The sequence below is a fragment of the Calypte anna genome, chromosome 4 (genome assembly GCF_003957555.1).
Source record: "Calypte anna isolate BGI_N300 chromosome 4, bCalAnn1_v1.p, whole genome shotgun sequence".
NCBI lineage: Eukaryota > Metazoa > Chordata > Aves > Apodiformes > Trochilidae > Calypte > Calypte anna.
The window spans coordinates 13,328,956-13,356,319 of NC_044247.1; the positions used below are offsets into that span (position 1 = coordinate 13,328,956).

The 27,364-nt window shown below is 41.7% G+C and overlaps 1 protein-coding gene across 1 annotated transcript in view; it reads left to right on the forward strand.

Moving 5' to 3' along the window:
- The first annotated feature begins 1,190 nt into the window (after window positions 1-1,190).
- Window positions 1,191-27,364, forward strand: part of GRIA3 (glutamate ionotropic receptor AMPA type subunit 3) — a 144,790-nt gene continuing 118,616 nt past the window's right edge. Inside the window, exons 1-2 of the mRNA XM_030448850.1 lie at window positions 1,191-1,388; window positions 2,292-2,450. Of these exons, the coding sequence (XP_030304710.1) occupies window positions 1,298-1,388; window positions 2,292-2,450 (250 nt within the window). The 5' untranslated portion in view covers window positions 1,191-1,297. The remainder of the gene's footprint in view (window positions 1,389-2,291; window positions 2,451-27,364) is intronic.

Genomic DNA, 27,364 nt, shown 5'->3' on the forward strand with positions numbered 1-27,364 from the left:
ATCTGCCAGAGATGTTCCCCATCTTTTCCCAGCGTTAGGGATGACACAGGGAGACTTGGTTGGCTTGCCTTCCTTAAGCGGAGGTTGGGAAGGACCTAATACTCCCTTGTGCGGGATAAACTCGTCCTTCTCTGTCTCCTCTTCAAGGCACTTGTGGGCGGATGAATGCGGGAGCCTCCCCCCTCCAGGCGTTAGCACTCGGGGGAGGGATGGGGAGAACGCGGGCGCAGGGCACGCAGCTCCTCTGGGAGAGCGCATCGCCCCTTCGCAATCCTCGCCGGCTGCTCTGTGGCCTTTTCCAGCCCTCCCTCCCTCCGGCAGCCCTCTCCCCTCGGGAGGAGCCGCGGGGCCTGGACCCCGCACCTCGACTGGGGGGCTGGACTTGGGGCTCCGTCCTCCGCCCGCCGAGAAGCAGGCCCGGCGGTACCGGCTGCCCCGGTCCTTATGGGGCCTCTCCCCCCCGGTCCTGAGGAACCTCTGCCGCTTTTCGGCCCCCGGCCCTGAACCGTCCGCTTTCCCCCGCCGGCAGGACCCCGACCGCATCCCTCCGACCGCATCCCCCCTCAAGAATCCCCCCCACACCCCCGCCCTCCTTTGCCGGCTCTGCTCGGCTCCCCGCCCCTCCGCACACACGCACACCCTCACACAGCCACAGACACGAACACACACACCGAGGCGATGCAGCTTTAAAGGGGCAGCTGCAGCTCGGGGGAACGGCCCACGTGAGTCCGCTGAGCTCCCTCCGACCGCAGCCCCGAGCGCTGCCGCCGCGGCCGGGAGACGCCAGCGCCGGGGCTGGGCTGGGCGTGCGGGAGGGCCGAGCCGAGCGGTTGCCAGCCCGCCTCACGCCAAGTTTGATCGATAACTCCCTCCCGGCCCGGGCGGAGCAGCCTCGCCGGCTCCGCTACCCACCATCTTTAGGGGAAGTCCCTGCGCGCTGGGGGAGGGGGGGGGACTGCTGGAGACGGGGGGAGAAAGGCAACCTCGCAGCCAATGAGCCCTCCCAGGCTGGGGTGAAGACGAGAGGAGAGGGATTTGGGAAGGAGGACGAAGGAAAAAAAAAAAAAGAAAAAAAAAAAAAAAAAAAAAAAGAAAAAAAAAAAAAAGGAGGGGGGAAAAAAAAAAAAAAAGAAAGAAAAAAGAAAGAAGGAAGGAAGGAAAGAAAGGAGGGGGACCATCCTCCGCACTACCTCCGCCAGCATCGCCACCACCATTGCCACTACTCCGAGCCTCCAGTTGCGCCCATGCCTGTGCCGCCGGTTTCGTTTTAGGGGCTGAACCGCAGGGGCTGAAGAAAATGGGGCAGAGCGCGCCCCGGACCCTCCTGCTGCTGCTGGCGGGGCTGCTGGGGGAGGCTCTGGCAGGGTTCCCCAACACCATCAGTATAGGTAAGCACCGCGACCCGCACCTTCCCCCGCCAGCCGAGGGGAAGTTGTGCGGAGGGGGAGCGGGGGGGCATCCCGGGTGCCGCCGGGAAGGAGCGCAGGGGCCCCGGCTGCTTTGGGGGACAGCCCCGCTCCGGCTCCTTCCCCTCCTGGCGAGCGAGGGGCTGAGAGGGGCTGCGGGGCTGCGAGCGGTGCCGGGCTGGCCGTTCCCCTTAGGAGGATTTGCTCGGTGCTGATGCGGAATCGTGCCCTGGAGCAGCGCATCCCGTTGGAGCAAATGATGTGAGGAGAGTGACGGCGTGAATCTGTACCGACGTGCCCTGAACCTGGGGCCGAAAGAGCCGTGAGGCTGAGGGCGTGCGAGTGAAACTTGAGGTTTTTCCCTGCCTCTTTCCCTCGGAGCAGAGCTCAGCTGTGCGTGTTCTCCGCCAGACCGTGTGAGACCGCACGTTTGCCACGCCGCCGGTGTCCTCGGCAAATAACTCTCCAGAGGCGTTATCGGGGTGCTCAATAGGGATCATTTAGGAGCCGCAGCTCCCTAGGTTAGAGTTTTAAATTGGGGGAGTGGGCTAGGACTGGGGGGGGACCCGTTTGCAAGTGACCCGGTTTTCAAGGTGCACCTGCAGGTCCCAGTGACTCCCGATAGCTCAGGAGGCACCTGGATGTGATGTGTGGCTCCCAGAGCCTAACTTTGGACTTGGAGTATGTATTTCACGTACATGCTCTGTCAGAATTCTGTGCTTAGGCTCAGCCTCCTCCTGTTCGTTCTTTCCTGAGATGTGCAGTATGCAAATGTAACTTACTGCCACTGTTTCTCCTCAAAATTCATTCTGAAATACCCTTTTTCTTCTTTTTTTTTTTTTTCTTTTCTTTTCTTTCTTGTATTTTTCTTTTTCTCCATCCTAGGTGGACTTTTCATGAGGAACACTGTTCAGGAGCACAGTGCATTTCGATTTGCCGTGCAGTTATACAACACAAACCAAAACACCACAGAAAAGCCCTTCCATTTGAATTATCATGTAGATCACTTGGACTCCTCAAACAGTTTTTCAGTGACAAATGCTTGTAAGTAAATAACGTGCTTTTTAAAAAAAAAGTATTTGCTATCTGTTACGTTAGTTTCTCCCTGCTAGCCTAGAGTTCTTGCTCATACAATATAGTGCAACAAATGTGTGTACTGCCATGAGGGTTTGTTGATTTGCAGCATTATATGGTTGAATAATACCTTAGGGAAAGTTCTCTCACCACTTCTTTTCACCCCTATAGTTTGGTTTTCCAGAAAAACACCCGTGTAATTTATATAGCAGTGCTGTGCAGCTGTGAGCAGGGAAGTGCTGCTGTTGTAGCATCCCTTTTCTGTCTAGACTACAACCTAGCCATGAAAACCAGCATAATTTGCAAATAATACCATGTAGGAATAAACCAGAAACAGCTGTTTACAAGTGACCTTGAGGGGACGAAGCCAGAGCAGCTTAGTTCTCTCTTCTGCCCTGAAATACTCTGTTGTTTTCTTCCAGTGAAAGTCCTGTTAAAAGCTGAGGAGACTGTAAACTGACAGATACTGCTAGAGCTGAGAGGAGAGAAAATGGAATCAGAATGCTTAATGTCATGAGAAATTGCTCTGCACAGCCAGTTCATACGTATAACTTGAGCCTTTATTAACAGAAGCAGCAAAATAGACTTTGAGTAGTGTTAACGTGGTGTTAAAATGCAAAATCTCTTTCTGAAAGACTGGTGCGTGTTCTGCATTTAAAAAAGCATTCCTTTACCCATAGTAGTTCCTGAATATTTGTTTTATGGTTGCATCCACATTCAGCGTATGCAGTTTTTATTGGAAACCTTTGAAAGTGGAGGGAGTCTTTTTGCAAGGTGCTTACATGCATTTTGCAATATACAGAAATGCATTTGTACAAGATTTTAAGGACCTCCTAACCTCCTCCTCCTAACTTTGTGTCATGAACAGCATTCCTGTTCCTATACTCACAGTGTAAAATGTTGACTGAGGAAGAACTGTGCTAAAATCATGAAGTATTGGAGTATGAAAATCTAGTGTCTCTCATTTTAAAATAATTTTATCTTTTGAATATCATACTTCTTCAACTTTCTGCTTGTTTGGGATGGGATAGTTTTTACAGTCCTGCCCCACACTCTATAATCAGAAGGCCAGATAAGGAGATGTTTTATTCTTCTAGCATTCCAGGTATTTTCTGAGAAAGTTTGTGGTTAGAAAATATATTTGGATAAATTTTGGATTGCTATTCTAACATATCCCCCATGTGACTGCTTCTTGCTAGTGCAGCGTTAACACTTTTTAAAAGACTTTGAATTAGGGCCCTTAAAACTTTTGCAAGGGGCTTAATTATACAGTATGCAATAAAAATATTTGTTAAAGTGGAAAAAAAATGGTCAGTAAAAGCATGTCTGTACTTTGCATCATATTGTACTAATCCTATCCAGCCCAAATGGCTTTCACAACAAATATCAGTCTAATAATGCTTAATCAGTGTAATCCCTTCAAGAGGCTGCATCTGAAACATAGTTTCCTAAATATCAATTATATGGATTTAAACTAAATACGTTAAACTGCTTGGGTGATTAATTATTAATTGTTTTTCAAAAGTTCTACCAGCCCTTCTTTACGGATCCCACCAAGACAAGCAAAGCACGTGCTTGTTCAGAGGCAGTCAATGTATTATTTAGTCAGTGTGCTTCTCATCTTCTGACATCTAATGATTTCTGTCATTGCTAGGTGAAAGCTGTGGCAATTTTTAAAAGATGAGATGGTTTTCTTGAGTATAGGGCTGCATGTTCCAACACACATATTACCAGTGCAGTAAAACTGGGAAAACTTAAATCTCTGGAGAAGCTGTGGACCAGAGAATACCAGTCTAAGGTAACCTATTTAAAAATAGAAGGTGTGAAAAAAGAAACAGAAGAAAGAAAATGAAAAGGTGACCTTCTTCATAGCTATGTCAGCCATCTGGTAATACTGTTGAGAGGGAAGGAATACAGTGTGTCCAAGTCACCAGTCATCTAAGTCTCAATAGATCAAAATGAAAAAAAAAAAGAAATATGGAGGAACAGTTGGTCTTTTGGATCTGGAAGCAATTACCTTTGAAAGTCAGAATGCTCATCCAAATGGATGTGTTAGGATGTACTAATAGCTCCTCACACTACCTGGTTAACATGTAAAACATTCAGCCTGAGTACCCTTCATCAATTCCTCACTTCCCAGTGGAGTGGCAGATAATTTCACGGTGCTGCCATATCCGTGAAGGAATTCACCATTTTTACTTCTCCTGGAGATAAGTATAAATTCTCTCCAGTGCTGTCACACAGCCGTTTGATCAATATTTGCAATTGGCAGGGATCCATAGGAGAGAAACCTGCAGTGTCTCAGACTGCCTTGACTGGAGAGGGAGACTGGGACTGACTTTAGTGGGATGAGTGAAGGAACTGAAGGGAAACAGGAGAAAATAGCATCAGTAGCTTGAGCCTACTGCCTATATTGGTCAGTAGCTGTAAAATGATCCTGGGTTGCTTTGATTTATATGATAGTGGCTGTAGTAAGTGTTCATGTGTGCAGGAACCAAGGGAGGCTTTGCTCAGGAAAGACTTATGTTCTTACTGTACAGCTGCACATCCCACTTGCTGCAATCTGGTGCATTCCAGAGGCAGGAGGGAAAAAAAAACCCAAAAAACCTGAAGTATCCTCATGAGCCAGAGATAAAAAGCCCACCTCTGGTAGGGCTGACTTGGCAGTATCCCAACGTGGGAGCAAACTCGTTTAGAATCAGAAGAAAATTCCTGCCCTAAGCCCCTCCTTCTCATTCCTTTTTTGGTTAAATGATGCATAATCTGATTCATGGACATGTATTCCCTGCTTCAGTGCTGGCACCCAGCCCCTCTCTGTACGTTTCATTTACACACATGTATGCAGTATTCATCCACTCTGTATTTATTTGTTCATTTAGCTGTATGATATCTTATCAGAGAGCAAATGCTAACACAGATGAAAATTCCAGTGTAATTAAAGGTGAATTGAAGTTTATTGGTTGGCTCTGGGGGGGAGGGGGATTTATTGCAGCTTTTAAAATGTGCTGCTTTTTGCCATCAGAAAAACCAGAAAGGAAGTTAACTTGAGCTGTGAATGAATAGCATGAAGTAAAACATGGATGTTGTATTTTCTTCCAAGATGCCCATGTAGAGAGCGAGCTGGCTTTTTTTTTTCAGAATAGTAACATAAATATAACAACTCAAATATATAAATTCCTCATTGAAGAGTCTTCTGGGCTTTTCCTTATAACCTCTGAGGAAGGATGCTGGTGTTAATGCTGAATTATGCCTACAGTTCTGTAGCTCATATTCCCTGGAAATAATCCACGTATGTCTTTCTGCTCTGCACTTGTAGTGCACTGTACTAACACTGCTGTAGCCTCTGCAGTGTCAGCTCATTAGCACACAGATCTCATATTCCCTCTCTGCACTGTCATTGCAAAAAATTGCTGTTGTACACCTTTACAGCCAACAAATGTGCACTTGCCTTATGTGCAATTTTCAAGAAATATTTCGAAAAGTAAACTCAATCTTAGATGGAGCCCCCACGGAATTTCTCAAAAAAAAAAAAAAAAAAAGCATTAGTTTTCATTAAAATCTGTTGATCGTGTAATGATAGTGGCGGGATGGGTAGGGGTGAAAAGGGGCTGTGATTGCTGGATCTAATTAATCTACAGGCAGATTTCCTCTCTCAGCTAAACCTAACCTGTCAGCTGCACATTCTTGTCTCATTAATTTTTTCTGAGTCATTTCTCATACATCTTCTGAACCCAGAAGGTTTTTTCTATTTTACCAAACATTCATATGTAGTGGTTTTTCCACAGGCACTTTTTCTTTTAGAGATAAAAAAAAAAAAAAAAGAGAGTAGATACAATGACATGCTTACCTTAAGTTGCTAGAATTCTTTCAGTGTTGTATGGACACTTTCTTGAAGGGGTCTGATTTCAGGCTTTCCTAGAAAATGTTTCTTTAGCATCCTTGCAGCGTTTAATCCTTAAAATGCAGCTTGTAAGATTTTAATGGAAAAAAGTGCCTATTTGTTCTTGTATGAACACTGCAGAAAATGATATTACATGGTTAGCAGCAGACCATTTTTTCAGTTTAACTGCTTAACCCTTTCCCAAAGCACAGGTGCATCTATAAATGCTCCCATAGATGCTCACAGGCACACGCACACACTTTTTCCTTAGGTGCTGCTCAGCATTTCTTTTTGCCAGTGGGCAGATAATTTGCTTCCCTTGCATCTGTGTCCTTTTTGGCCAGCTGGCAAAGGACACTGATGCTGAAAGGGGTCAGCTCCCTTCTGCCAGAAGCATGAGCATGTCTTGCTGAAAGTCTTGACAAGTTTGGGTCATGTATTAGTGGCTTTGCATGAGTAGAGAACACAAGGGAGGTGCCTCACCCTCCTGATAAGGAATGCACTGTGGTTTCTCTTCTTCTGTGCTGAAACACTTGGAAATCGCCTTTCCACACAACTCTGTTCATTACAGGTCCCTGGAAATGCCTTTTATGCTGTGGAACATTGCTCTAGTGTTGTATGTTACTGCTATGTGACAGTCAGATATCTGTAGTTTAGGGGTCAAAGCTTTTGGAATGTTGGGGTAGGTCAAAAGGTGGATGGTTTGTCCCAAGTAGAGGTTGTTTCCACTTTGTGGCAGAGCAGATGATTTGTCATTAAGCTGAACGTGATAGCAGAAGGAACCATGCTGCTCTCAAGTGTGTCTTACTATTTCTTAAATTAGTCTTAAAATAAGCTGGCTCTCCTTTCTCTCCTCCTCTGCTATGTACATAGCATCTACCTACTGTTCATGGATGCTAGGGTTCCATTTGACTTGGACTGGAGAGATAGAACAAAAATCTGATATGAATGCACACTTTATTTTGAGAAACTCTGAATTCACCAAATGAATGAAGGGTAAAGCAGAACAAAAAGCATCATTAACTTGTTCAGTTTTGGAAGGATTTTATGCAGATCTATGGATGGAATCGCTCACCTTTCCTATATAGCATTGAGCTTGGAGGACCCAGGAGAGTGTTGGCATGGACTGCTGGTTGGAGAGCTAATGAGTAACTACACATTCCAATAAAATGTGTAGCAGCTGTAGTTTGTCTCTAGGAGGAAATGAAGATGCCATGATAGGAAACAAGCATGTGACAGTATCTTTTAACAATAACAAAAAAACAGTTTTGTTGAAGGCTGACTCAGGAGCTTGTCCAAAAGCCACAGAAAGCTGTGGGTTTCTTTCCTCTGGGTTTGCTGTGCTCAGTGTCTGGGAGGTGGGAGGCCGTTCTCCTGCAAGTGTAGGACTGTTATGCAAGAAGGTGTGAAATGAAGGAGCTGATGTGTCATTAATGATTCTTTACTGTCACAATCCAGCCATTTAACATTTTTCCCTTTAAAGTACATATTTTGTCATTACCAATTTTGGAATGCTAATTTGGATTTAGTAAGGCCTCCTTAAAATGTTTTAGAAGGTGTTATTTTTAAAGAGACAAGAGTTTGGTTTCAGAGTTTGCTTTCAAACCAAACCACAAAATAGAAAACCCATATTCATTTATTGGAGGAAAGTTGGTTTTGCTGAATTTACATTTGGCATTTAAGTTTCCAGTACTTTCTATGCTGCTGTAAAGTGCAGATCATTGGAAGGCCATGGACCCCCCCTTCACAGGGAGCTCCTAAGACAGCCCAAAAAACTCTTGTTGTCAGGTTTGCTTGGGGGGGGCTTGTACCTCCACCAGAACATAGAAATAGCAAAATAATTAATCTGGATCATCACTGCAATGAAGCAATTTCCAGTTTTGGTCCATGGGGATTCTTTTTTTCTTCTAAATCTGTATAGTTTACAGTTCCTGGCATAGATCTGCTTCCCTCCATTAAGTCACCCAGTGTATGTTATTGTTGATCTTCAGGAATATCAGATGCCCCAGAAACCTCAAACTCATCTTGGAGTTTTTTATGTGCAGTCATCTGATTAAGGCTCCAAAGCAGACACTCCTGTTCAGCTGTTTGTAATGGCTGTGATGGGGACACAAGCAGGTATCACACAGCCTCACAGCCTCTGCTCTGGCCTGGCTGGATCAGGGACTTTGGAGATATTCCTGTAGCATCAGAAATGCAAAATTAATTAATGAGTCCATAGCTATCTGTCAGACATTCAAAGGCAGTGCATGCCTTTTTAGTTAATCTTACCAAGATGTAATTATTAAGGGGAAAGCTATCAGATTACCCAGAGCAAGCTGGGGATGGGGTTTTCTGTGTAAAGAGAAGGGTGGATGCAGGAAAGATGTCACTGCATCCATCCAGCAGCCATTTCTGCATAACCTCCTCTGGTATCTGAGGCACTGGGTCAGTTTTATCATCTTAATTGCTTCAGAAATAGCAAGTGGCAATGTGCAGCCCTCACACACGCTGCACAGGAGGCACCAGAGCCCTTATGTGTGAGGATCAACCTGCAGGGACCAGCACTGTGAATAACTTTCCCAGGCACTTGTAAAAAGGGTGAATTGCTCTCCTAGAATTAGATAATAGCCCATCTGAGCACTCTGCTGCTGGAATGGAGTGACCTATCTGGTCACTTGTGTGTCATTATTTTGCTAGACAATTTGGCTATTTCAAGGATGCAGTTTTCTAGTTTGGTTTGTTTGGTTTTTTTAACACAGTTTACAACAGACTCCCTTTCAGACCACCTGTAAGTTACTGGATTGTATTTGGATCCTTGGTCCTGCCCTTGTGTTTGGCTTGGATTTGTTGGAGTTTATTAACATATGCTGTTACTGATCAAGAATCTTTTTGATGCAGGGCTGCATAGTGATTTCACTGCCTTGAAGCTTTAAAAGGATATGCAGGTACCTGGGAAGGGCATATCCACTCTCTGATGGTATATAGTCCATGTATACTTACTTCCTTCCATGTATATTTAATTATTTTCACACCTCTTTCTCCTGGACTGATGTGTCTAATGGTGTTTGATGAACCATTTGTTGTTTTGTTATATGCAAGCATCAAGTGTTTGGGCCCAGCCCATGTGGTAAAGGGAAACAGTGTTAACTTGGGAAACTGGGAAGTCTTCTAAGGGCTCTAAGTATGATTTAGAGAAGTCAATTTCTACCTTTGGTAACACAGTTTTGCTCTCACTTATACAAGGGTAATACAATTTACCTGTGTCAGACAGGTATTGCAGGGCTGTTTGCAGTGAAAAACTTGGAGAGCTTTGGCTTTTTTTTTTTTTTTTTTTAATTGATCAATTCTTCCACTTCTTGTCCTAAAAAACAAACAAGCAAATAACCAAAAAAGACAAAAAATCTTTTTTATAAGTATGGTCCACACTTGTCCAGCACAGCATGTGCCCAAGTCTTTCCTACCTGACCCACACTGGGACTGCTTATTTGAGAGGTGGGTAAAAGAACCTTTTTTACTCAAATCAGTGGTGCCTGTGGATTTTTCCCAGGGAGGTCTCACACTGTAATCAGTATCTCCCAGCTGCCAGCTTTTCCAAGAGATGTGAGGGAGATGCCAGGGATTGTTGCCTTACATGATTTCTTTGCCTGATTCCCATTCCAGTGGTTTTAGCCTGAGACAGGTGCTGCAGCTCAGTCAGTGACCATGGTTCAGGTCTTGAGTATCCCAGGACTGCTCCATCATGACACACATTGTGACTGGCCCTCGTATCCAGCTGGGGATGCTGAATTCCTGAAAACTTCTTGGTGGTTGTTGTTGTTGTTGCATCTGTGGGAGTTTATTTGTGAGAGAGGTGCAGGGGGAGAGGTGGCTGGGGAGAAATGGCAATTGCAAAGTTTTTTCAGGTGCTGAACTTTCTGTGGCCTCTCTATAGCAGAACATGGTGAGAAGATGGGCTTTACCCATCACAGGTAATCTTGTCATCTTCGGTTTTATCACTTGTGTCATCGAGTTTGATTCTAATGAAGTCTGATAGCCAGAAGACTCAAGTTCCTGTGCATTCTTTTTCCCAGAAGTTTGATGAGAGCTAATTAGAGCCCATTGATTTGCAAAGGACTGACCCTGGCTCTAACCCTGCATTGAATCAAAACTGTTAGGGGGATTCTAATTTGTCTAGCAGGTTTTATGTACTGAAACATCTTTCTCCAAAGTGTTTGTGCAACAGCCAGGTAGCATCTTCAGAGTGGCTTTACTGCCATCACGTAGGATGTCAAAAGGAGTTGGACCTAAGGGAATGTTGAATTGAGTGTGCAGTCACCATAATATCTGCTATCCTACTTTTAATTTCCTTTTTAAGGTGTTGTTTTATTTACCAATGGCTTCTTGATGAATATAAAATAATACTAGAGAGAAAAAAGACACTGTCACCCTGTGCCAGATAATCCTATTTCTTTCCTGTTTCAGCCATGTCAGCAGGGTGATTCTCATGACTAATGGCAGTTTTCATATATTTATATCAAACGTCTTGGCAGCTCAGACTGAGTTCTTTTGTAGAGCCATTATCTCACTGCTGTTCTGTGCATCCCAGAAAAGGATTGTGTGTCCCAAAATATCATGCTACCTGATTTCAGAACCACATAGGATTGGAAATGATAGGAGCTTTGTGATTTACTAATCTGTCATTTCACATGTAGTTCCAAGAAAGTTTTAAATATTAGATTGGGATCTAAAGTTAGAGAATTAAAAAATTAAAAAGAAAGGCTTTTACTGTAGTTTCAGACTCCAAAAAATGACTCAGTTTCAGTTGAAGCCAGATGTTTTAGTTTGGAAATAATGATTTCTGTGGTCCATACATGTTGTTTTGTCCTTGACTGAACCAATTTGCTGAAGCCTGTCTGAGTTAGCACGATGTTTCTGCAGGCATGAATCAGTCTTTTTCAATGTAAAACACCTGTGCTGTCCAATTTTTATAATGACTTGTAGTCATTATATAGTCATAATGCAAATAATGCATAAAGCATTATATAGTCATAATGCAAAAAAAAAAAAGAAGCTGTCTGCATGTTTCAGGGTATATAGTTCAAGTTGCTTGTGATGGGTTTTATGGATAGATAATTTTGGTCAATAAAAGTATTGTCTAAAATGTCTTTCCACACCATCTACAGGCAACCTTATTACCTGGAGATGCAGTGAGATAAGCCCCAAACTGATCAAAATGAGGCCAGTTAACCCTCCTGAAGTTTTCCACTACTCCAGTTTTGTGCTCCAGGTGTAGAAGTTGCCTGGTTTTAAGCATGACTCACTATAGCTCTACTACATGTGTAGTAACTAGTGATGGTTTGCTTCTACAACCACAAAGCTCTCTTTCAAAGCTGTGCATTCATATGCATCATTTTTGCTGTACTGCCACTTGTTGTGTGCTATATAACACAAAAAGAAATGGCAAGTAGTATGTGCATAGCTGCAGTGACCACCAGGACCTAAATGCTTTAGTACTTCATTGTTCTGCCCTAAGAGAAAGTAATAAAATTTTTAAAAGCCTCTTTGTATCCCATTAGATAAGTCCAGGCAGTAAAGATACATCATGGAGTCTTCCTCTAATCTAATATACACCGGGGTGAATCTGGAGTAGCTCTGCAGGGGTTTGAAGAAGTGAAGAGCGGAAAGGGTAGAAATACACTGGTCCCTCATGGGGTATTTCTGACTTTAGGCCTCTGGATAAGGGGGGGATGTGGGTCCAGGACAGCCAATGGGTTGGAGAGAGACTCAGAGCATCTTAATCAGCAGCACACCTCACCTCTAGGGCTACTCAGCTTGACTTCAACAGCTAGTTGAATACCTCCTTGTGGAGTCTTGCACATACTTCCTCTTGGAACTTTGGGAAATTTAACAAGATGTTCATGTTCAGCAGTAAGAAGTAGCTCTTTATAAAAGGGTATCTCCGAAGTATCTCTAACAGATTGTAAAGCAGAATCTGCCAAGGCAAGATTTGGTTTTTCAATTGAAACAAAATAATGTAAATCAAATTGTCTCCAGTGGAAAGTGCTGACCTTGCTTTTAGCAGGAGTTGCTTACACTCTCTCTGCTTTCAGATTATTTTTTTTCTTTTTTTGTAGCTATTAACTTTTCACTACTTTTTCTTCTCTCTGTCCATCACTTTATGATTTCAGAATTCTGGTGTGAATAGAGGTTGTGTGGCATTCTTTATAAAGACCATAGATTCTTCTGTGGAATTTAACGTGTTGTGTCTCGTATGTGCTTGTGTAGATATGGATAGTTCTGATCAAAAATCATGGAGCCTTTTTCTGAGTTGCTCTAGAGGTAATTCAGGACCAGATCCTGGCAAAACAGGGTCTTTTGGCTGCATCATGAAGCTAACATTTTAAAATATTTCTGTCTGTAAAAACACTCTGTTATTTTTCATGAATAGTGAACCTTTTGTGAGTAGGGGTGCTGCAAACTCCTGCATCCTGGTCAGGTTCCAGCTTGGATCATTGTCAACATAAATTAGATATTCTCCTGGAAGCTTTATTCAGATAAATTATCTGCACTTCCTGTCTTGAATTCTTGCTGTGTTTTTCTTCAGTGCCAGCCCCTGTTTCACATAAGATGCATTTGAGATTTGAATTGAGGCAATCGCTGCATACACTGGAGGATACAATTTGATATTAAAGTGTATCTTCCTTGTAGGCTTCTCTGAAAAGATTTTATGCTTCCTTGGGTAGTGTCTGGAGATTCCCTGTGTTAATAAGAATTGTTTTGTTAATTGATTCCAGGGTCTGCTGTTCTGGAATAGTCTGCCTTAATCAGGATCTTCACAGGAATTTAGAAGTGGCATCATTCCAGACCAAATTTCAAACAGGAGTAATATGATTTCTGCTCTCTACTATGTGGTCTCTAAAATGCTTCTACCAGCTCTGTGTAGTTCTGGTGTATGCTGAGTCGAATTCAGGCTATTGCAGCATGCTCTGAAAGGGGATTAACATCTTCTTGGAAATAACTTAATCAAAACCGATTATTAATTGTGCTTTCAAGAAGCCTGGGTGAAGCTATGTGTGAAATACAGATCTGTCATCTCAGCTCCTCAGAAATCCAGCTGTGTAATTCAGTGTACGTGGAATAGCTTTGCCCAAAGTCTCAGAAAGCTCTGAGTGCAGGAGACCTCCTTGTGCTATATGGGTGTGGGAAGGGCAAGAGCAGTGCAAGATTCTCCCCTGCTATCCTGCCTGCCTCCTTCTTGGATGAAAGATTCTATAGAAGTGTGTGAAGCATGAGGATCAAACCTCCTGGATCATCTGGACTGTGACTTTGTTGTGCATGACAGAGGAAGAGCCTGCAGTTCAGCCACTGCTGCCACCTCCTCTGCTGAGCCTGCCAGCAGCAGGGTCAATGAGTGCCAACAGCAGGAGTGGGTCCACTTAGAACTGTTCATTTGAGCTCTCTTTGTGGGCTTTAGGTTAATAGCAGTGTACACTTGTATCTAATCATTTACCTGAGATGGAGAGGCTTTATTTTACCAGTTTAGCCACACTCCTGCTGGGTTTGATTGGGGTGGGTTTTCTGGCGGTGTCCAACCTTAAATCTCTGAGAGAAGTGTGTTATGTTGGGCTGTGATGAGTGTAGTTCAAATGTGCAGAGATTTATTGCCAATATTGAATAAAAAGTAGCAACTTGAAAATATCAATGGTCAAAGCAATAAATATCTGCAGCTTGATAAATTCACCCATTCTTTAAAAGCTGCCTTTCCTTTATGAATGGCCTGCAGACAGTTTTACTTCAACAGTATCATCAAGGCTTTCATTTTAAGCCAGCTGCTGGCTTTCTGTTTGCAAATGCAACTTCCATAGTACAAAATGCCTCATTTCTCAGAGGTGTGGAAGCACCAACTGGGTTCTGAGCTTCCCTATGTTTCCCCTGGAAAATGAGCGTTCTCTTTCTGTAGAAGTTGGTGGCCATTAATCCTTTTGCTGTTGGCCATTATGCCAGAAACATCCCACTGAAATGTTTTCTGGCTGTGCCAGTTGTTCATCATACTATACTAGCAATAATACTATAAATTGATTAATGCTACAACTTGGAGATTAATGTAACTGCCAGGAGGTTATTTTTCTGAGCAGCAGGCTTTAAAACTGAAAAGTGATTGTTTGTGGCTTTAGATGGAAGGAACAATGTGACTTTTTAAACTTGGTCCAGCAGAGGTTTGCTTGCTTGGGGGTATGCATGTACACTGCTGCTTCCTGCTCACTTCTTCTTTGAGAGGGCTTGGGAATTTCTGCAGGGATGATCTGGTGGCATTTCTGTGGAGCACTTACACTGTTTGAAGGAGCTGAGGTGGTAGCTTTGGCTCCCATTTGTGGTATCCTCAAGAAAGAAATTGCTGGAGTCCAGTGGCCTATTGAGCTCTCTGCAGTGATGTCTCATGGCAGCACAAATCCTGCCTGGAGGCAATTGAGTGGCAACCTCTAGGTCCTTGAGAGAACTGATCATTCATTTGTTTTCCCTTGAGTACACACTAGACACCTTCCGATTCCTAACCTGTGAAATAAGGTGGAAAATTTAACAATAATTCCCAAGGGTTAGGAGGTTTTCCTGCAGGGGCAGGATGTATGTTCAGAGCCAGTGACCCACAGATCTGCAGGCTCACAGGCTGGGCAGTGCTGTTGCTGTGCAAGCCCACATTCTGAGAGGCTGCCAGGGAGAGAGCATCACTTCAACCACAGCAATTTGATCTTTTTCCACTTTAGGGCTTTGGAAGTTTTCTTTGGGATATGTGCCCTGCAGAGATGCCTTTTTCCCCTTAGTAAACTGTCTTTATTCCCTTACCCAGTCTCTGTCCTTGCCTTGCATTGATAGATAGGAGCAGATAGACGATAATCATATTTATATATATAAAATAAGAGCTATTTCACTTCTCAGAGACAGCAAGCAGCCCTGTGAATGGCACCTTCTGTTCCCCATCTGCCTGGGTTCACCTCACACCCATCAGCCTCAGTGTTAGTCTCCTTCACATTGAGCTGCTGGGTTTATTTGGCTCTCAAAAACTCTTTTGAAAGTGGGAAAACTTCACACTGAAGTAGTTAAAAATCCTAAACCTGCTCAAGTTTCTTCAGAAGTGACAGGAGGTATTCCTGGGGTAGGTTTACGTGGATCACTGGAGGTTTCTTGAGATCCAGTTTGACTTTTGAGATGGTTACAAGTCCTTGAGTCTGTGTTTCCTGAAGAGCTGGAACTGATACGACACTGGAGGGATCCTGGTGCTTTTGGTGGGGCCTTCATGTAAATACAGTAACAGGGTGAATAAAAAACTAACAGTATAATTCTTCAGCATTTCTTTCACTTCTTGAAGCCTGCCATGCCTTTTGCAGTGATCCGAGACTTCTGCAGCTCTCCGTGATGAACCCCCTAAAACAAATAGCTGAGATTAGCATTATTTATAGATAACCACAGAGATCATTCATTCCTCTCAAGCTGTTTATTTTTGGGCAGCCCAGTGAAACTGATGAGATTGCTGGTTGTCTAAAATGCTCCTGCCAGTTGTTTGAATGAGCGATATTGATTATAGTTACAGGACTATTCATCTCACACTGGCACACATACAATACATGTATTATAAAAATATTGTCTCTGTTGACAGCTGAGCTATGAAATGGCACACTGAATTACACATCCTTATAGGTGGTGTATACATAGGCTTTAAATCCTAGTTCAAAAGTATTAAAAGTTACTAGATAGCAATACAGAACGGAGTCAGAGACTGAAAAGTGTTAAAGTACCTTCATTAGAAAAACCCTTTAACAATTTTATGTTGATATGAGCTGACTCAATGAAACCACAGTGAGTGTTAGCTGGGCTGAGTGATCTTCTACTGTCAAGGTGGAGAAAACTATTTTATTACATGTGTAAAGGGTGATCAGGTCAGGAAAACAATTCTATTACATGAGTAAAGGATTTCTTAGAAGGTGCAGATTCAAAAGACACCATTCAAATCTATTACCACAGATTTGTTTTACAGTTTAAGAAAATCTTGAGGCAAGCCCTGTTTTCAGTGCATACAGTAGCAGACTTCTGGCTTCCTAGCAAATAAATTCATCTTTCTGATATTTTTTTTTTTAATTTAAAAAAACATGCAGCTATGCTGTGATTGTGTTTGTCTATACTTACCCTCCAAAGTTTTCCATCCTTCATTCTGTTGCTTCATTCTGTGTGTATCCCAGTTGCCTGGGTTGCTCCATCCCATCACTGTTACTGGGGGATTCACTGAAGAGAAGCTCAGCAGATGGCCCTTTGGCGGCAGCTTCTGTCCATTCAGTGGAACAATCTGTTGTTCTAACTCAAAAAGGTTGAGAACAACCCCCAGAAGTTGAAATAAAAGCCCTCTCACATTTTACAGGGTGTGATCTTTCATCGACACTTTGCTGTAGATTTGAAGGATTCATATTTTTTAAAATTATGATGGTTAAATAAAGATTAGATAGATTTTCAGCTACCGCGCTTGAAGATTTCCTTTGTCTTGCTCTGTAGTCGTGAGAGATCAAAAATAGATTAAAGTGCTCAGAACATATTTTCTTTTAAAGTTTTACTAAAGCTTACTTGATTATATCTGAAATAACATTGTTGTCTCCAGTTGCTGTACTGAAAGACTTTCCCCTTATTTACCTGAATTATTGGGTACACTGAAGAGAACTTCAGCCATACACAGTGGTGGCAGATGTAGCTTTAGAATGCCTGGGTGTGTTTTGACATACATTAGCAATTGCAGCAAATTTATTAAATAAATGCATTTAAGGTTTCATAAAATATTTAAGTACAGATTTTCAGATTTAAGTACAGAGTTTCAGATCTCTAACATGCCTGACACAAGTGGAAGGAAACAGATTCCTATCAGCGTGGCTCTTAAAATTGTATTTAACAGGCCTCTTTGGCAATGTGGTGGATAGAAATCCTTACAAATTTGTACATTGTTTAGTTGCCAAAGGATAATGCTCTTCAGCTTGTGTTATCTCTGATAGCTTTCAAATGGAATATTGTTCATAATTTCAGTTTTCCACAGCCTAAACTATCAATTTCCTGAATAGGAAGATCTTTTTTTCCTCTTGTTCTTTCTTCTTTTTCCTTCGTAGTCCAAGATTTTTTGCTTACCAATAAGTAACACGTTTGTAACCATGAAAAAGCTTCATTTGGGCATCCCTGGTCATTGTTTTTTCAGATCCTAGCAAGCCACCTTTTTTCTCTTTGCTTCTCTCTGCTCCACACTTCTGCTTTTTTTCCTTTGGATCAGTCTCTGCAATGAAGCACTGGTAATACAACCACATTAATTGATGGTGGTTTTATTTTTAAATTCTTCCTCTAAAAATGTAGCTTCCTGTTATGAGACATGCTCATCCTCCATAAAAGTGGATGAGTTAAGGGAATCAATATCCTACACATTTCTAGGGGAACAGACACCCCCACCCTCATGCTTTCAGTGTAGGGAGATGGATTCTGTTGGTACCATGAGTGGTGCAGTGGCTGACAAGATACATTAGCAAGGATGAAACACTACCTAGGGTACTTGGCAGGATTTTGGGTTCTCTTCAGCTGTGAATGGCTTTGCTTAATTGTTACCAAAGCCTCCCCTGCTGAAAGGCTGCATCAGAGCAGCACAAGATGAGGAGGTGTGATGGCTGAACTTGCTCCTGCTGTTCAGTAAATGCAAGCAGTAGGTGTGCCCCTCATCTCTAATTAAAATATGGATACAAGTTGGGCTATTCAGCTGCATCATCAAGTCATTCAAGAAGCTAATTTGGGGGTTGAAAAGTAGGTATTTTTGCTTGGTACATATTCTCAATACCTTCCCTTTTCTGGCTTCTTTGGCAGGAAGCATTGCTTGAGGGTGAGAAAAAATGTGCAGTGGGGAATCTCTCTTGTTTTCTTTTTTTCTTTTCTAATTTGTGATATTTTATACTGTCATCTCCAGAGCAAGAAGGTAAAATTGCCTGGGAATCCTAAGGAAATGCCCTCCCTAAATGGTATTTTCTCATACTTCTGTGGAGCTCCAATGTGACTGATTCTGTCCTGCTTGTCTTTTTAAGATTCAGGATCAGTTATGGCATTAAGGATTACAGTGATGGTTATCTGGATTCTGAATAAAACAAGGGCAGAGGAGGAAATAGGGAAGGGGAATATTGTCATTTGAGACAATGCTTGTGTATGCCTTGTGGTGAAAAGTCTTTTGTATGATATTCTTCAGTATTCTGTGCACTTCTCCAGAAATCCATAAATTCATCAACTGCTTGTTGGAGAACTCAGATGTTGAATTGGCCACTGATGTCCAAACTTGCCTTTCTTTCAACAGTCTGCTCAGCTGCATGAAGTGCTGACTGGAAATTGTATTTCAAGCCCTTACTTTGTTCTTCCTTAGAAGCAGCATCTCTTGCAAAAGCCATTGAGCCACTCTCGTCATCTTCCATTAGATGTCAGTCAAATGTTTGCTTCAGGATGTTTGGGTATTTTTTGTCTTTTAAGAGTGTGAGATTGTGAGGACTTGCTTAACTTAAATAACTGGTTATTTTTCTGGTGTAGTTAATCCCAAGCCCAAGTTCCTCACCTGAACAGTCTTTCTAGGGTCAGCTATTCAAGTAGCTTCTTTTCCTAATCTTAGGCAACAATTTAACTTTTTAAACACAAAAACCCTGATTATGCTGCTTTAGAGGAAGAACCCTTACCTTCTAAAACTTGTTTACTCTTGTGGTTGATTTTCCATATATTAAAAAAGTTGTGATTTTTTTTCTTTCAGATCAAACTTCTTTTTATTCTTCTCCACTGTAATTGTGTCATGGGTTAACTCTGCCACTCCTGTTTGTGCAGACAGTATCTGTTCCTATCAAGGACAAAAAATGTAAAATTATATATACAGCAGCAGCATTGTGTGATATTACTGTAATCATCAATGTTTCTTAATAAACTACTCAAGAATATGATTGTTTGATTCCTGAGAAGAGTCTCACAGAGGTGAGATAAGTTGTATGGAGTGAGATGAGTTTTGCAAAACTGATATTCAGAATCAAATCTTTTAGGAGAATAATTCCATTATCTTCCATTTCCCACATTGCTGTCTCTAAGCTGACTGTTCTTTGGATTCTCTCCCTCATTTGGGAGGTCTGAATGGACTCTATAGATACAACAGTTGAAAAAGAAATGTTTCCTCTCAGAAGATGACAGCTCTGTGATTAGTTTCACTTTATTGGCTTGACCCAGCACATTCATTCTGCTTAGCTGAAGTCATGAAGATCCTCAATTCTGTTCTTATTTACATTGATTTTAACCATCCTTTTGGTAAAAGAAAATACTTTTAATGTGGAAGTTTGCTGGTTTCTCCTTATTCCCTGGTAGTTTACTCCACAGTGTGTTTTCATTCCAGGTTAATTTTGTGATAGCAGAGTATTTTTTAATTGAGAAGAGTTTGGGGGACTGGGAGGGATGGAGGAGGAAGGGACCAAGTAAGTGAAGGAAGCCACAGCTCAGGATAGGATCTAGAGCCAAGAAAGTTAAATTGCACTTCTTTCTAACATGAAATTGCTTAAAAATCCTTCCTTCTAAGGCACAACCTTGGTGGGTTTGCTTGTGCTGTTCTGAATGATACTCAATTGCTGTATTATGGGTAGGTTTTATGGAAGGGAAGTTTTCTTTTTGAAGAGCAAGAATTTAAATTATAATTGCTTCTCTTGGGACTGTTGTGTAGTATCTACCCAGATATTCATGGCTACTGAATTACCCTGCTTCTCTCAGTCTCTTTCTATTCCCATAGTTCCTCAACAAAATAAGAGGACAGATTCCCAGTAATATGATTCCTTCAGAATAGAGGAGGCTCCTGTCAGCTGCCCACCACCTGAATCCATCTAAACCCCAAGAATTTTGATGAGACAAAAGGTTTTTACCAAGTATAGCTTAAAACAGAATAAAATCCCAGAGGTTCTGTTCTGAAAGACATACTGTGAATTTATGGATTACATATATGCTGTGTAAAACTCTCTTTCCTGCTGTCCTGAAACTGCCTTAGAAATGATCTTTAAAAACTGTATCCCGCTGAGAATGAAGCAAAACCATCCAATACAGTGACTCAAATCCAGGTTGCTTTCCTTAATAAAATGCCTTCAATAGGATTTAATTTAAAAGTAGTTGCACTAAACTGTGGAGAGAAAAAAAAAAAGAGAGCCAGAGTGGGGTGGTTTTGTATAGTCTTAAATTATTTTGATAGTTACAGAAGAACCTGGGAATTTTCAGTTCATGGGGTTCATTGGGTTTGTTTGATGTGGTTTCTGTAGGTCTCAAAAATTCTTGAAATATTGGATTGACAGTGCTGAGCAGCCTCACTGCCTCTGCATTTCTGACATGGGTTTTTTGCAGACTTTTCTTGGTTTAGGGGAGAATACAGGGGTCAGTAGCTTGCTATAATGTCTGTACAGTAAGTTCAGGGCTCACAACCTTGCACATAAACAGCAAGGGTATTACAAGTGTATTCCTCTAATGAGAAAAGTTAGAAACAAATTGGAGTATTTCAGAATGCTTTGCATTTACTTACTGCAGATTCAACAGTGAGTTTAGCCCCAGAGGCAAAGAACAACATAATGGAAGGACTCAAATGCCTGTTTTTCTTTTATTAGGTGGTTTCTGTACAACAGGAGGTAAGAAATATTGTCTGGGCTTCTTTGGGAAGCTTGGAAGAGCTGATGAATTCATCAGTCCTTTTTATGTAGCTCTGCTGGAGGATTTAAATCTTCGTGTCTTAAATTTATTAAATTATTATGAGAAAGTCATTCTATTGTTATCAAATTCATTTTTCTTAGGCAAGTTTCTGTGCTATTTTTGTTATAGAAAGGTATTGTCTCACTGATAACATTGCCAGTGGGAAGGAGGACTTGGACTGACTCATGTAAATGGAAAATATATGGAGAAATTTAAAGTACAAAGAAGTCTTCTATGCCTCTAACTGACATTTCTTGGGAAATGAGCTCTCTTATGCCTTCTATATAGAGATCCTTCACTTAGTCCATTAATCTATCTGTAAAGCTTTATTACCTGAGTTCACCAAATAAATCTATTCCAAGGCCTAAAAAATTTTCAAGTCCAAAAAAAAGAAATCTGTTAATGGGCCACCTTAAGGAGTTTGACACTGTTAGTGAGTCTGCTTGAAAATCAGCCTAAGAAAATTCAGTAGCAGTAGCCTTGCATTAGCTCTGTATAATGTATTAGTTTAAACACAGGCAAAGACACATTACCATAGCCCTTTCTGTTTGCTGTTTTGATAGGCAGTGCAGAGTTATACAAGAGATATATATGTATGTGTGTGTCTGGAAAGAGGGATTTATTTTCTGTTTTGGAACCTGGGTTTCTGATGACTTGCTTTATGCTGAATTATGGGAATGCTTTTCATGCTGACTATTACACTGGTTTTAACAATAGAAAAAGACTCGGTTTAAATTTGAACAAATTGGCAGTGACATTTGCAAGATAAAATTCAGTAAAACCTTGAAGAGGTGAGTGAATTTATAAGAAATTAGTAAAGCAAAAATTTAATCTGTTCCTATTTGGTAGACTACAAGTGTGATTAATTTAAAGTAAGGCTTTATTTACAATCCCTAACTGGAGCCACACATCAGTTTCTATTCTGTTTTGCATAGCAGGCTGATTTATTCTTTTTAAAGCTTATTTGAAAGGGAGCTAGAAAATTAATCTTGTTCACTGAGTTCATGAAACATCCTCCCATGGCTTTGTCTGTGCTTGTTTGGGAGTAAGGGCTTCTCCACCCACAGAGCCCAGTTGTGTCCTCCAGAACTGGCAGAGTTTCTCCCAATTTGTTGCCTCAGTAAGACCCTTCCTGCCCTTAGCACAGCTTTGTTCAGTGGTGCTGGTGCTGCAAACAGGAGATGACCAGCAATATCCCCTAAAATGTGCTTATAGTATGGCAAGGGTTGATTAAAGCAGAGCTGTGGGAAGTTCACTGAATTACTGAGGAAAGGATCCACATTGCTCCTTAGAAATTCATACTTATTTTATGCCATAAGGACTCAAGTTTTTTTTCCCAAGACCAGAAAGAGCTTTAATAGTGCTGAGGTTCTTTTGCTTTGGACTTCCTCTGCCTCAGTTTTCTTCTCCCTTCTAAGTTTAGACTGTTTTTGCAGGATGCTTGGAATATGTTGGTGTTAGCAGATTTAGTGATTCAAATGGAAAGCCAGAGATGAGAAATTTTTGGATGCTACTAATAAATGCTTCTATTACAGAGGGTCTCAGCTGCTAAAGCACCTCTGAAGATGGAGTTGAGGAATGGGTTGGAAAATAGGCCTGATACAGATGATTGAAGAGGATGTTGAAAAAGTATTTATTTCATTTTATTTATATTCAAAGAAACATTGGATATAATCAGGCTTATGCTTGAAATGCAGTACAAGCTATTACATTAATTCAGGTACCAAAACCTCATAATGTTAAAATACTCAGAAGTTTGCAGTGAGGTGCAACTGTTGTCATTTTCTGACAACTCTACTAGCAAGTTGGAGAGTGAGGAGAAAGGACTGTTCTTTGAAATCATCAATTCGCAGCCCCTGTTACAGGTGGAATTTAATGCATCCCTGATGGGGACCTCCTACCAGAGGCAGCTTCTCTGAGATTTTACTCTTATGTCTGGTTCAGTGTCTTGTGCAGATACTTCAGGCTGTGTCTGTCCATGAAAACACCTAAAGCTGTGCTTTAATTTATGCACACAGATTTGGGATCTAGGACATTTAGTAAAACTTTGCTGGTGTCAGTGAAGCAGTTCTGGAGTAAAATGGACCAAACTGTGGTTCTTGAGGTGTGTGTGGCCCTAAAGGAATTCAGCTGCCACTGTCTCGTGACACACTAGGTTTCTGATGAGGATTTCTTGGATCTCTAGAGTAGAACCAAGAGGATGCTGCTTTGGCTTGGGTATGAGGGATTTAGCTCAAGCAAGAGTCCCACGTGTCTGTCACCATCACACGTAGCCCTGTAGAACACAGTCTGGTGCTGTTGCTGCTGCTTAACAGGATTGTTCTCTGCTTATGAATGTAGCAGGGTCTCCCAGAGCATAGAAAAGCAGTGGATTTGCACCTGGTTAACATTTCACCACGCAGCTGTCTGAGAGCAGACATTGAATGAGTATTCAAAGCTAAAATAATCTGCCCGAATCCTCTGAGCTTAATAAATAATTTCAAACCAGGCCTGTCTCACTTGGCCCCCCCCCTCCCTCTTCCTCTAAAAGGGCAGTAGTCAGTTCAGAATTAGCATATAGCAATGTGACTTTTCTTTCACAATCAAGCTTTTGCTGTAGCATTTCCATCAATTTTGGCTTCCACATTATTCAGCTGTGCACCAGACAGCTCTTTTGTTATGGGCCAATTAACCCAGCTTGATAAATAGTGATTATGCATAATTTATACAGAATAATATTCTTGTTGTTCCCTGTAAGTAAGACACTGACTTAGTGGAGGGTACCAGTCTGTGAATTACTGTTGGATGTGATTGTGAAAGTCCAGGAGGCTGGTAGAAAGGAATATCTGGACTATAAGGCAGAGAGAAATGGTACCAAGAATAGAGGTAGGTGGTACTTTTGTTTTTTGTAAGGGGAGCTGGGATTTTGGTTTTGCACTTCTGTAGTTTGCTCCTTCAACATATTGAATAGGCCTCTTAGTTTTAGTCCAGCTCTCACTGAAGTCCTTGGAAGCTTCTCCAGTGGCACTGGTGGGCACTTGACTGGGAACCTGCAAATGATTTCCATGGCTCCTGTAGCAAGGTTTTTGCAGTCATTCTGTTTCCTCTTCTGGATTAACTGATATGAGTCTCTCAGACCAATAAACTGGCAGCAGGGGGACACAAGGGGTGGGTGAGAATTTCATAGCCCATGAACCTTGAGGAAAGAGGGGGAGGAGATGTGGAAATATCCACTGGTCCAAGATGGACTCGCAGCGACAATGCATGTTGGAATACTGGAATACTTTTCCTCTAGGAAAGTGTTAGGATCTGTTGTTGTGGGTAAACTGAGCTGTCCATCACTCAGCACCATGCTCTGCATACACAGAGCCAGCTGGAAACCCTCTGGAGCTGGAGGCTGCTTGGACAGCTGCTGTTTTGGCGATCCCATCCCCTTTCTCCTGAGACAACCTGAATCCTGGCCTTTAGCTCCTGGTGAATTTTACCCAGTTCAGTGATTCCAGATGTGTTTGCCATTTTGCCTCTTCTATCTTGCCCTCTGGAATATATTGCCACAGGCCTATAAATGGCACCACCTCAGTGGACTCAGCTCATCTTTCATCACACTGCCAGAGCCTTGGTTTGATTTATTGCCTTTCACTGCAGTGGCCCAGAATGAAGTCAACTTCTGAAATCACTTAGGGCAGGATCTGCTGAACAAGCATACATTTAATAATTTGCCTCTGCCTGTTCACTTCCATCATACTGGGATGTTCCAATGAAATCAGAAATCCCTTCAGAAGATGGGAGTGCTGGAGATAGCTGCTGCTGCTCCACAGCTTGAGGCACAACATTGCCTTTAACTGCTGGGCTTTGATTCAGCCCAATGTTCTGCTTGGCTTCCTCATCTGGGAAATGCTGCCAGTTTCTGATGGATGTGGTGTATTTATTTTTTCTCCATACCACAAGATCCTTGCTTTTCTCTTAACCAGGTGTTTAAAATGTTGATGTGAGTTAGGTCACCTCCAAAGATGGTAACAGTAGCTACATGAATGCTGCCTGGTCTACCACATCTTGTTGAATTCACATTAAAAATACTTTTTTTTTAACATATCCTTATTTCCAAGACAGAGTGCTTGTGGAACTCCTATTACTTTGAATAATATTATAGAAACATTCACAATTTTATGTTAAACTATTAAACGTTACTGTGTGTTTATTAGAATATGCATATTAGTATATTGGCTGCCTGTAATAAATGGCTGGTGAATTTCCTTGTGTTTTATAACTGAATAACTTGTGAAAGATTAGAGCTTCTCCTATTTTACTTCTGACCGTTTTTAGAAAAGCTGCCTCAGAATACCAGAAATCTAGTTAGAATCCAAAATGATCACAGCATGCTGGCATAACATAGCAGCTTCAAATGAAAAACATTTCAAACGGTGCAACAGATGGAAGCAAGTTACTTAACTCAAGAGTGTGTTACAGCTTTGTGTTGCATGCACAGAGTCCCTGTTTCTGCAGAGATTTGTCACAAAACAGGAGTTGCAGTCCCAAGTGGGAAGACCACAAACATTGTTTGCTGTGAATTTATTTAGGGTCTCCTGAGGAAAAATCTGCCAGGACCTCCTGCTCCCTCACAGGGCTGTTGGTTCATTTTCCACCCTTCAGGGAGAAAAAACTGTGTGTGTAGGATAAACTTAGACACTTCTCAGAAGGCAAAACCTCACTGAACTGCTTTACATCCACTCTTTAAGTCCTCCTGAGGAGCAGTGCCTGGTTGAGGCCAAAGCCTGAGTTCTTAAGCATCCAGGATGCTGGAGCTGCCCCTCAGGAGCAGAGTTGGCATTGCTGTTGTTGGCAAGGTGTTGATTACCCTGGAGAGGCTGAGCAGAAACATCTCTTCCTCTGAGCACAAAAAGCCAGATCCTGATGGTTTTCCATTTCTCTGTGTCAGGGAGTTTAATAGTCTGCAAAGAGCAGCATCTTCCTGCTCCTCCTTCAATCACCTGCTTTGGTGTAGCAGGTAGGCATAAGTGAAATTGCTCACAAATAACACAAAGCCACAGTATTTAACTCTGAGCTCTGCAACAGTGTTACAAAGTCCTTTTTTTTTTTTCTAAGAGCTTTTTTCCTGCTTTTTTTTTTTTTTTTTTTTTTTCCTTAAACTGGGTGGTGTGTACTTGATGTCTCCCCTTCAAAACTAAAAGCAATTCTCTTGTGAGCAGCTTATGGTGGGATCAGGCTTTCAGGTTTAAAACCAGAAAGTTTGACTATAATTTGTGGTGCCTGATCTGAGACCTTGAATTACATCTTGTAAAGACTCAAAGCAAATGTAAAGATATGTAAAGAAAATGCAGTGTTCTGATCAGCACATACTTAACCATAGTCCTTAAATACCATACATTTTTTAAGTTGGCCTCCAGAAAAATCAGTTGATGTGTATAGCATATATATATATGCTATACATATATCTTCTCTCATCTTTAATCCATTCTAAGCTTTAAACCTCTCTTTTGCCTGACTCAGACTCATGGAGTGCACTTCAAATTGAGTCCTGATAATCTGATTCATAGCCTTTCAAAAAGGAATATTCTCACATACCTTTGATTCTGAGGTGTTTTTAAAAAATCACTGTGTGATACTAAAGAAAATCTTTTTATAATTTGGTATTGATAAGAGACTGACACTTTTCTTGAAAACCAGGTGGATTGACTTGTGGGTTTTCTCCACCATCAGAAATGTGTTGTAAATACAGATTCTGAGTAGCAGGTTGGGGTTTCTTTTTGCCATTTTCTTTTTTAATGAAAAGTGAAATAGGTGTTATGATTTGGTAACCCTGCAGGACAAGGTGTGAATTTTGTTCTTGAGTTTCATCAAGGTTCTACAAAATTTATTTACTTTTTAGTTTTGGAGCCAGTAACATGAACACAGAGGTATCTCAGATTCTACATAGGTTTGGTAGGAGTTTGGGGCCAAGCAGGTAATAGCAGCACAAGTTGCCTTGAGTGTTCCAAGCCACTTGGGCCACCAGTAGTAAGTTCTCTGCCTAGAAATGCCCCTTTCAGAAAGCTCAGAATGGCTTTTTCAGGACAGTCAAGGTCATGTTCAGCCTGATTTTGTGTCTTCCTGCCAGTTTGCTGCTCAAAGATGTTCTTCTTATTGACATTTAAAATATGTTAGCTAGGTTTTTTAAATACCAAAGCTTTTATTTGCATGTACATCAAATTGGTAGTTTGGGGGCAGAGTGGTTTTGGTCCTGGTTTAATTTTTTCTAAGTTACACTAATGGACAAAGTACATCAGAACTGAATGAACTTCAGCTGCCTTTTTCTGAGTGCTTT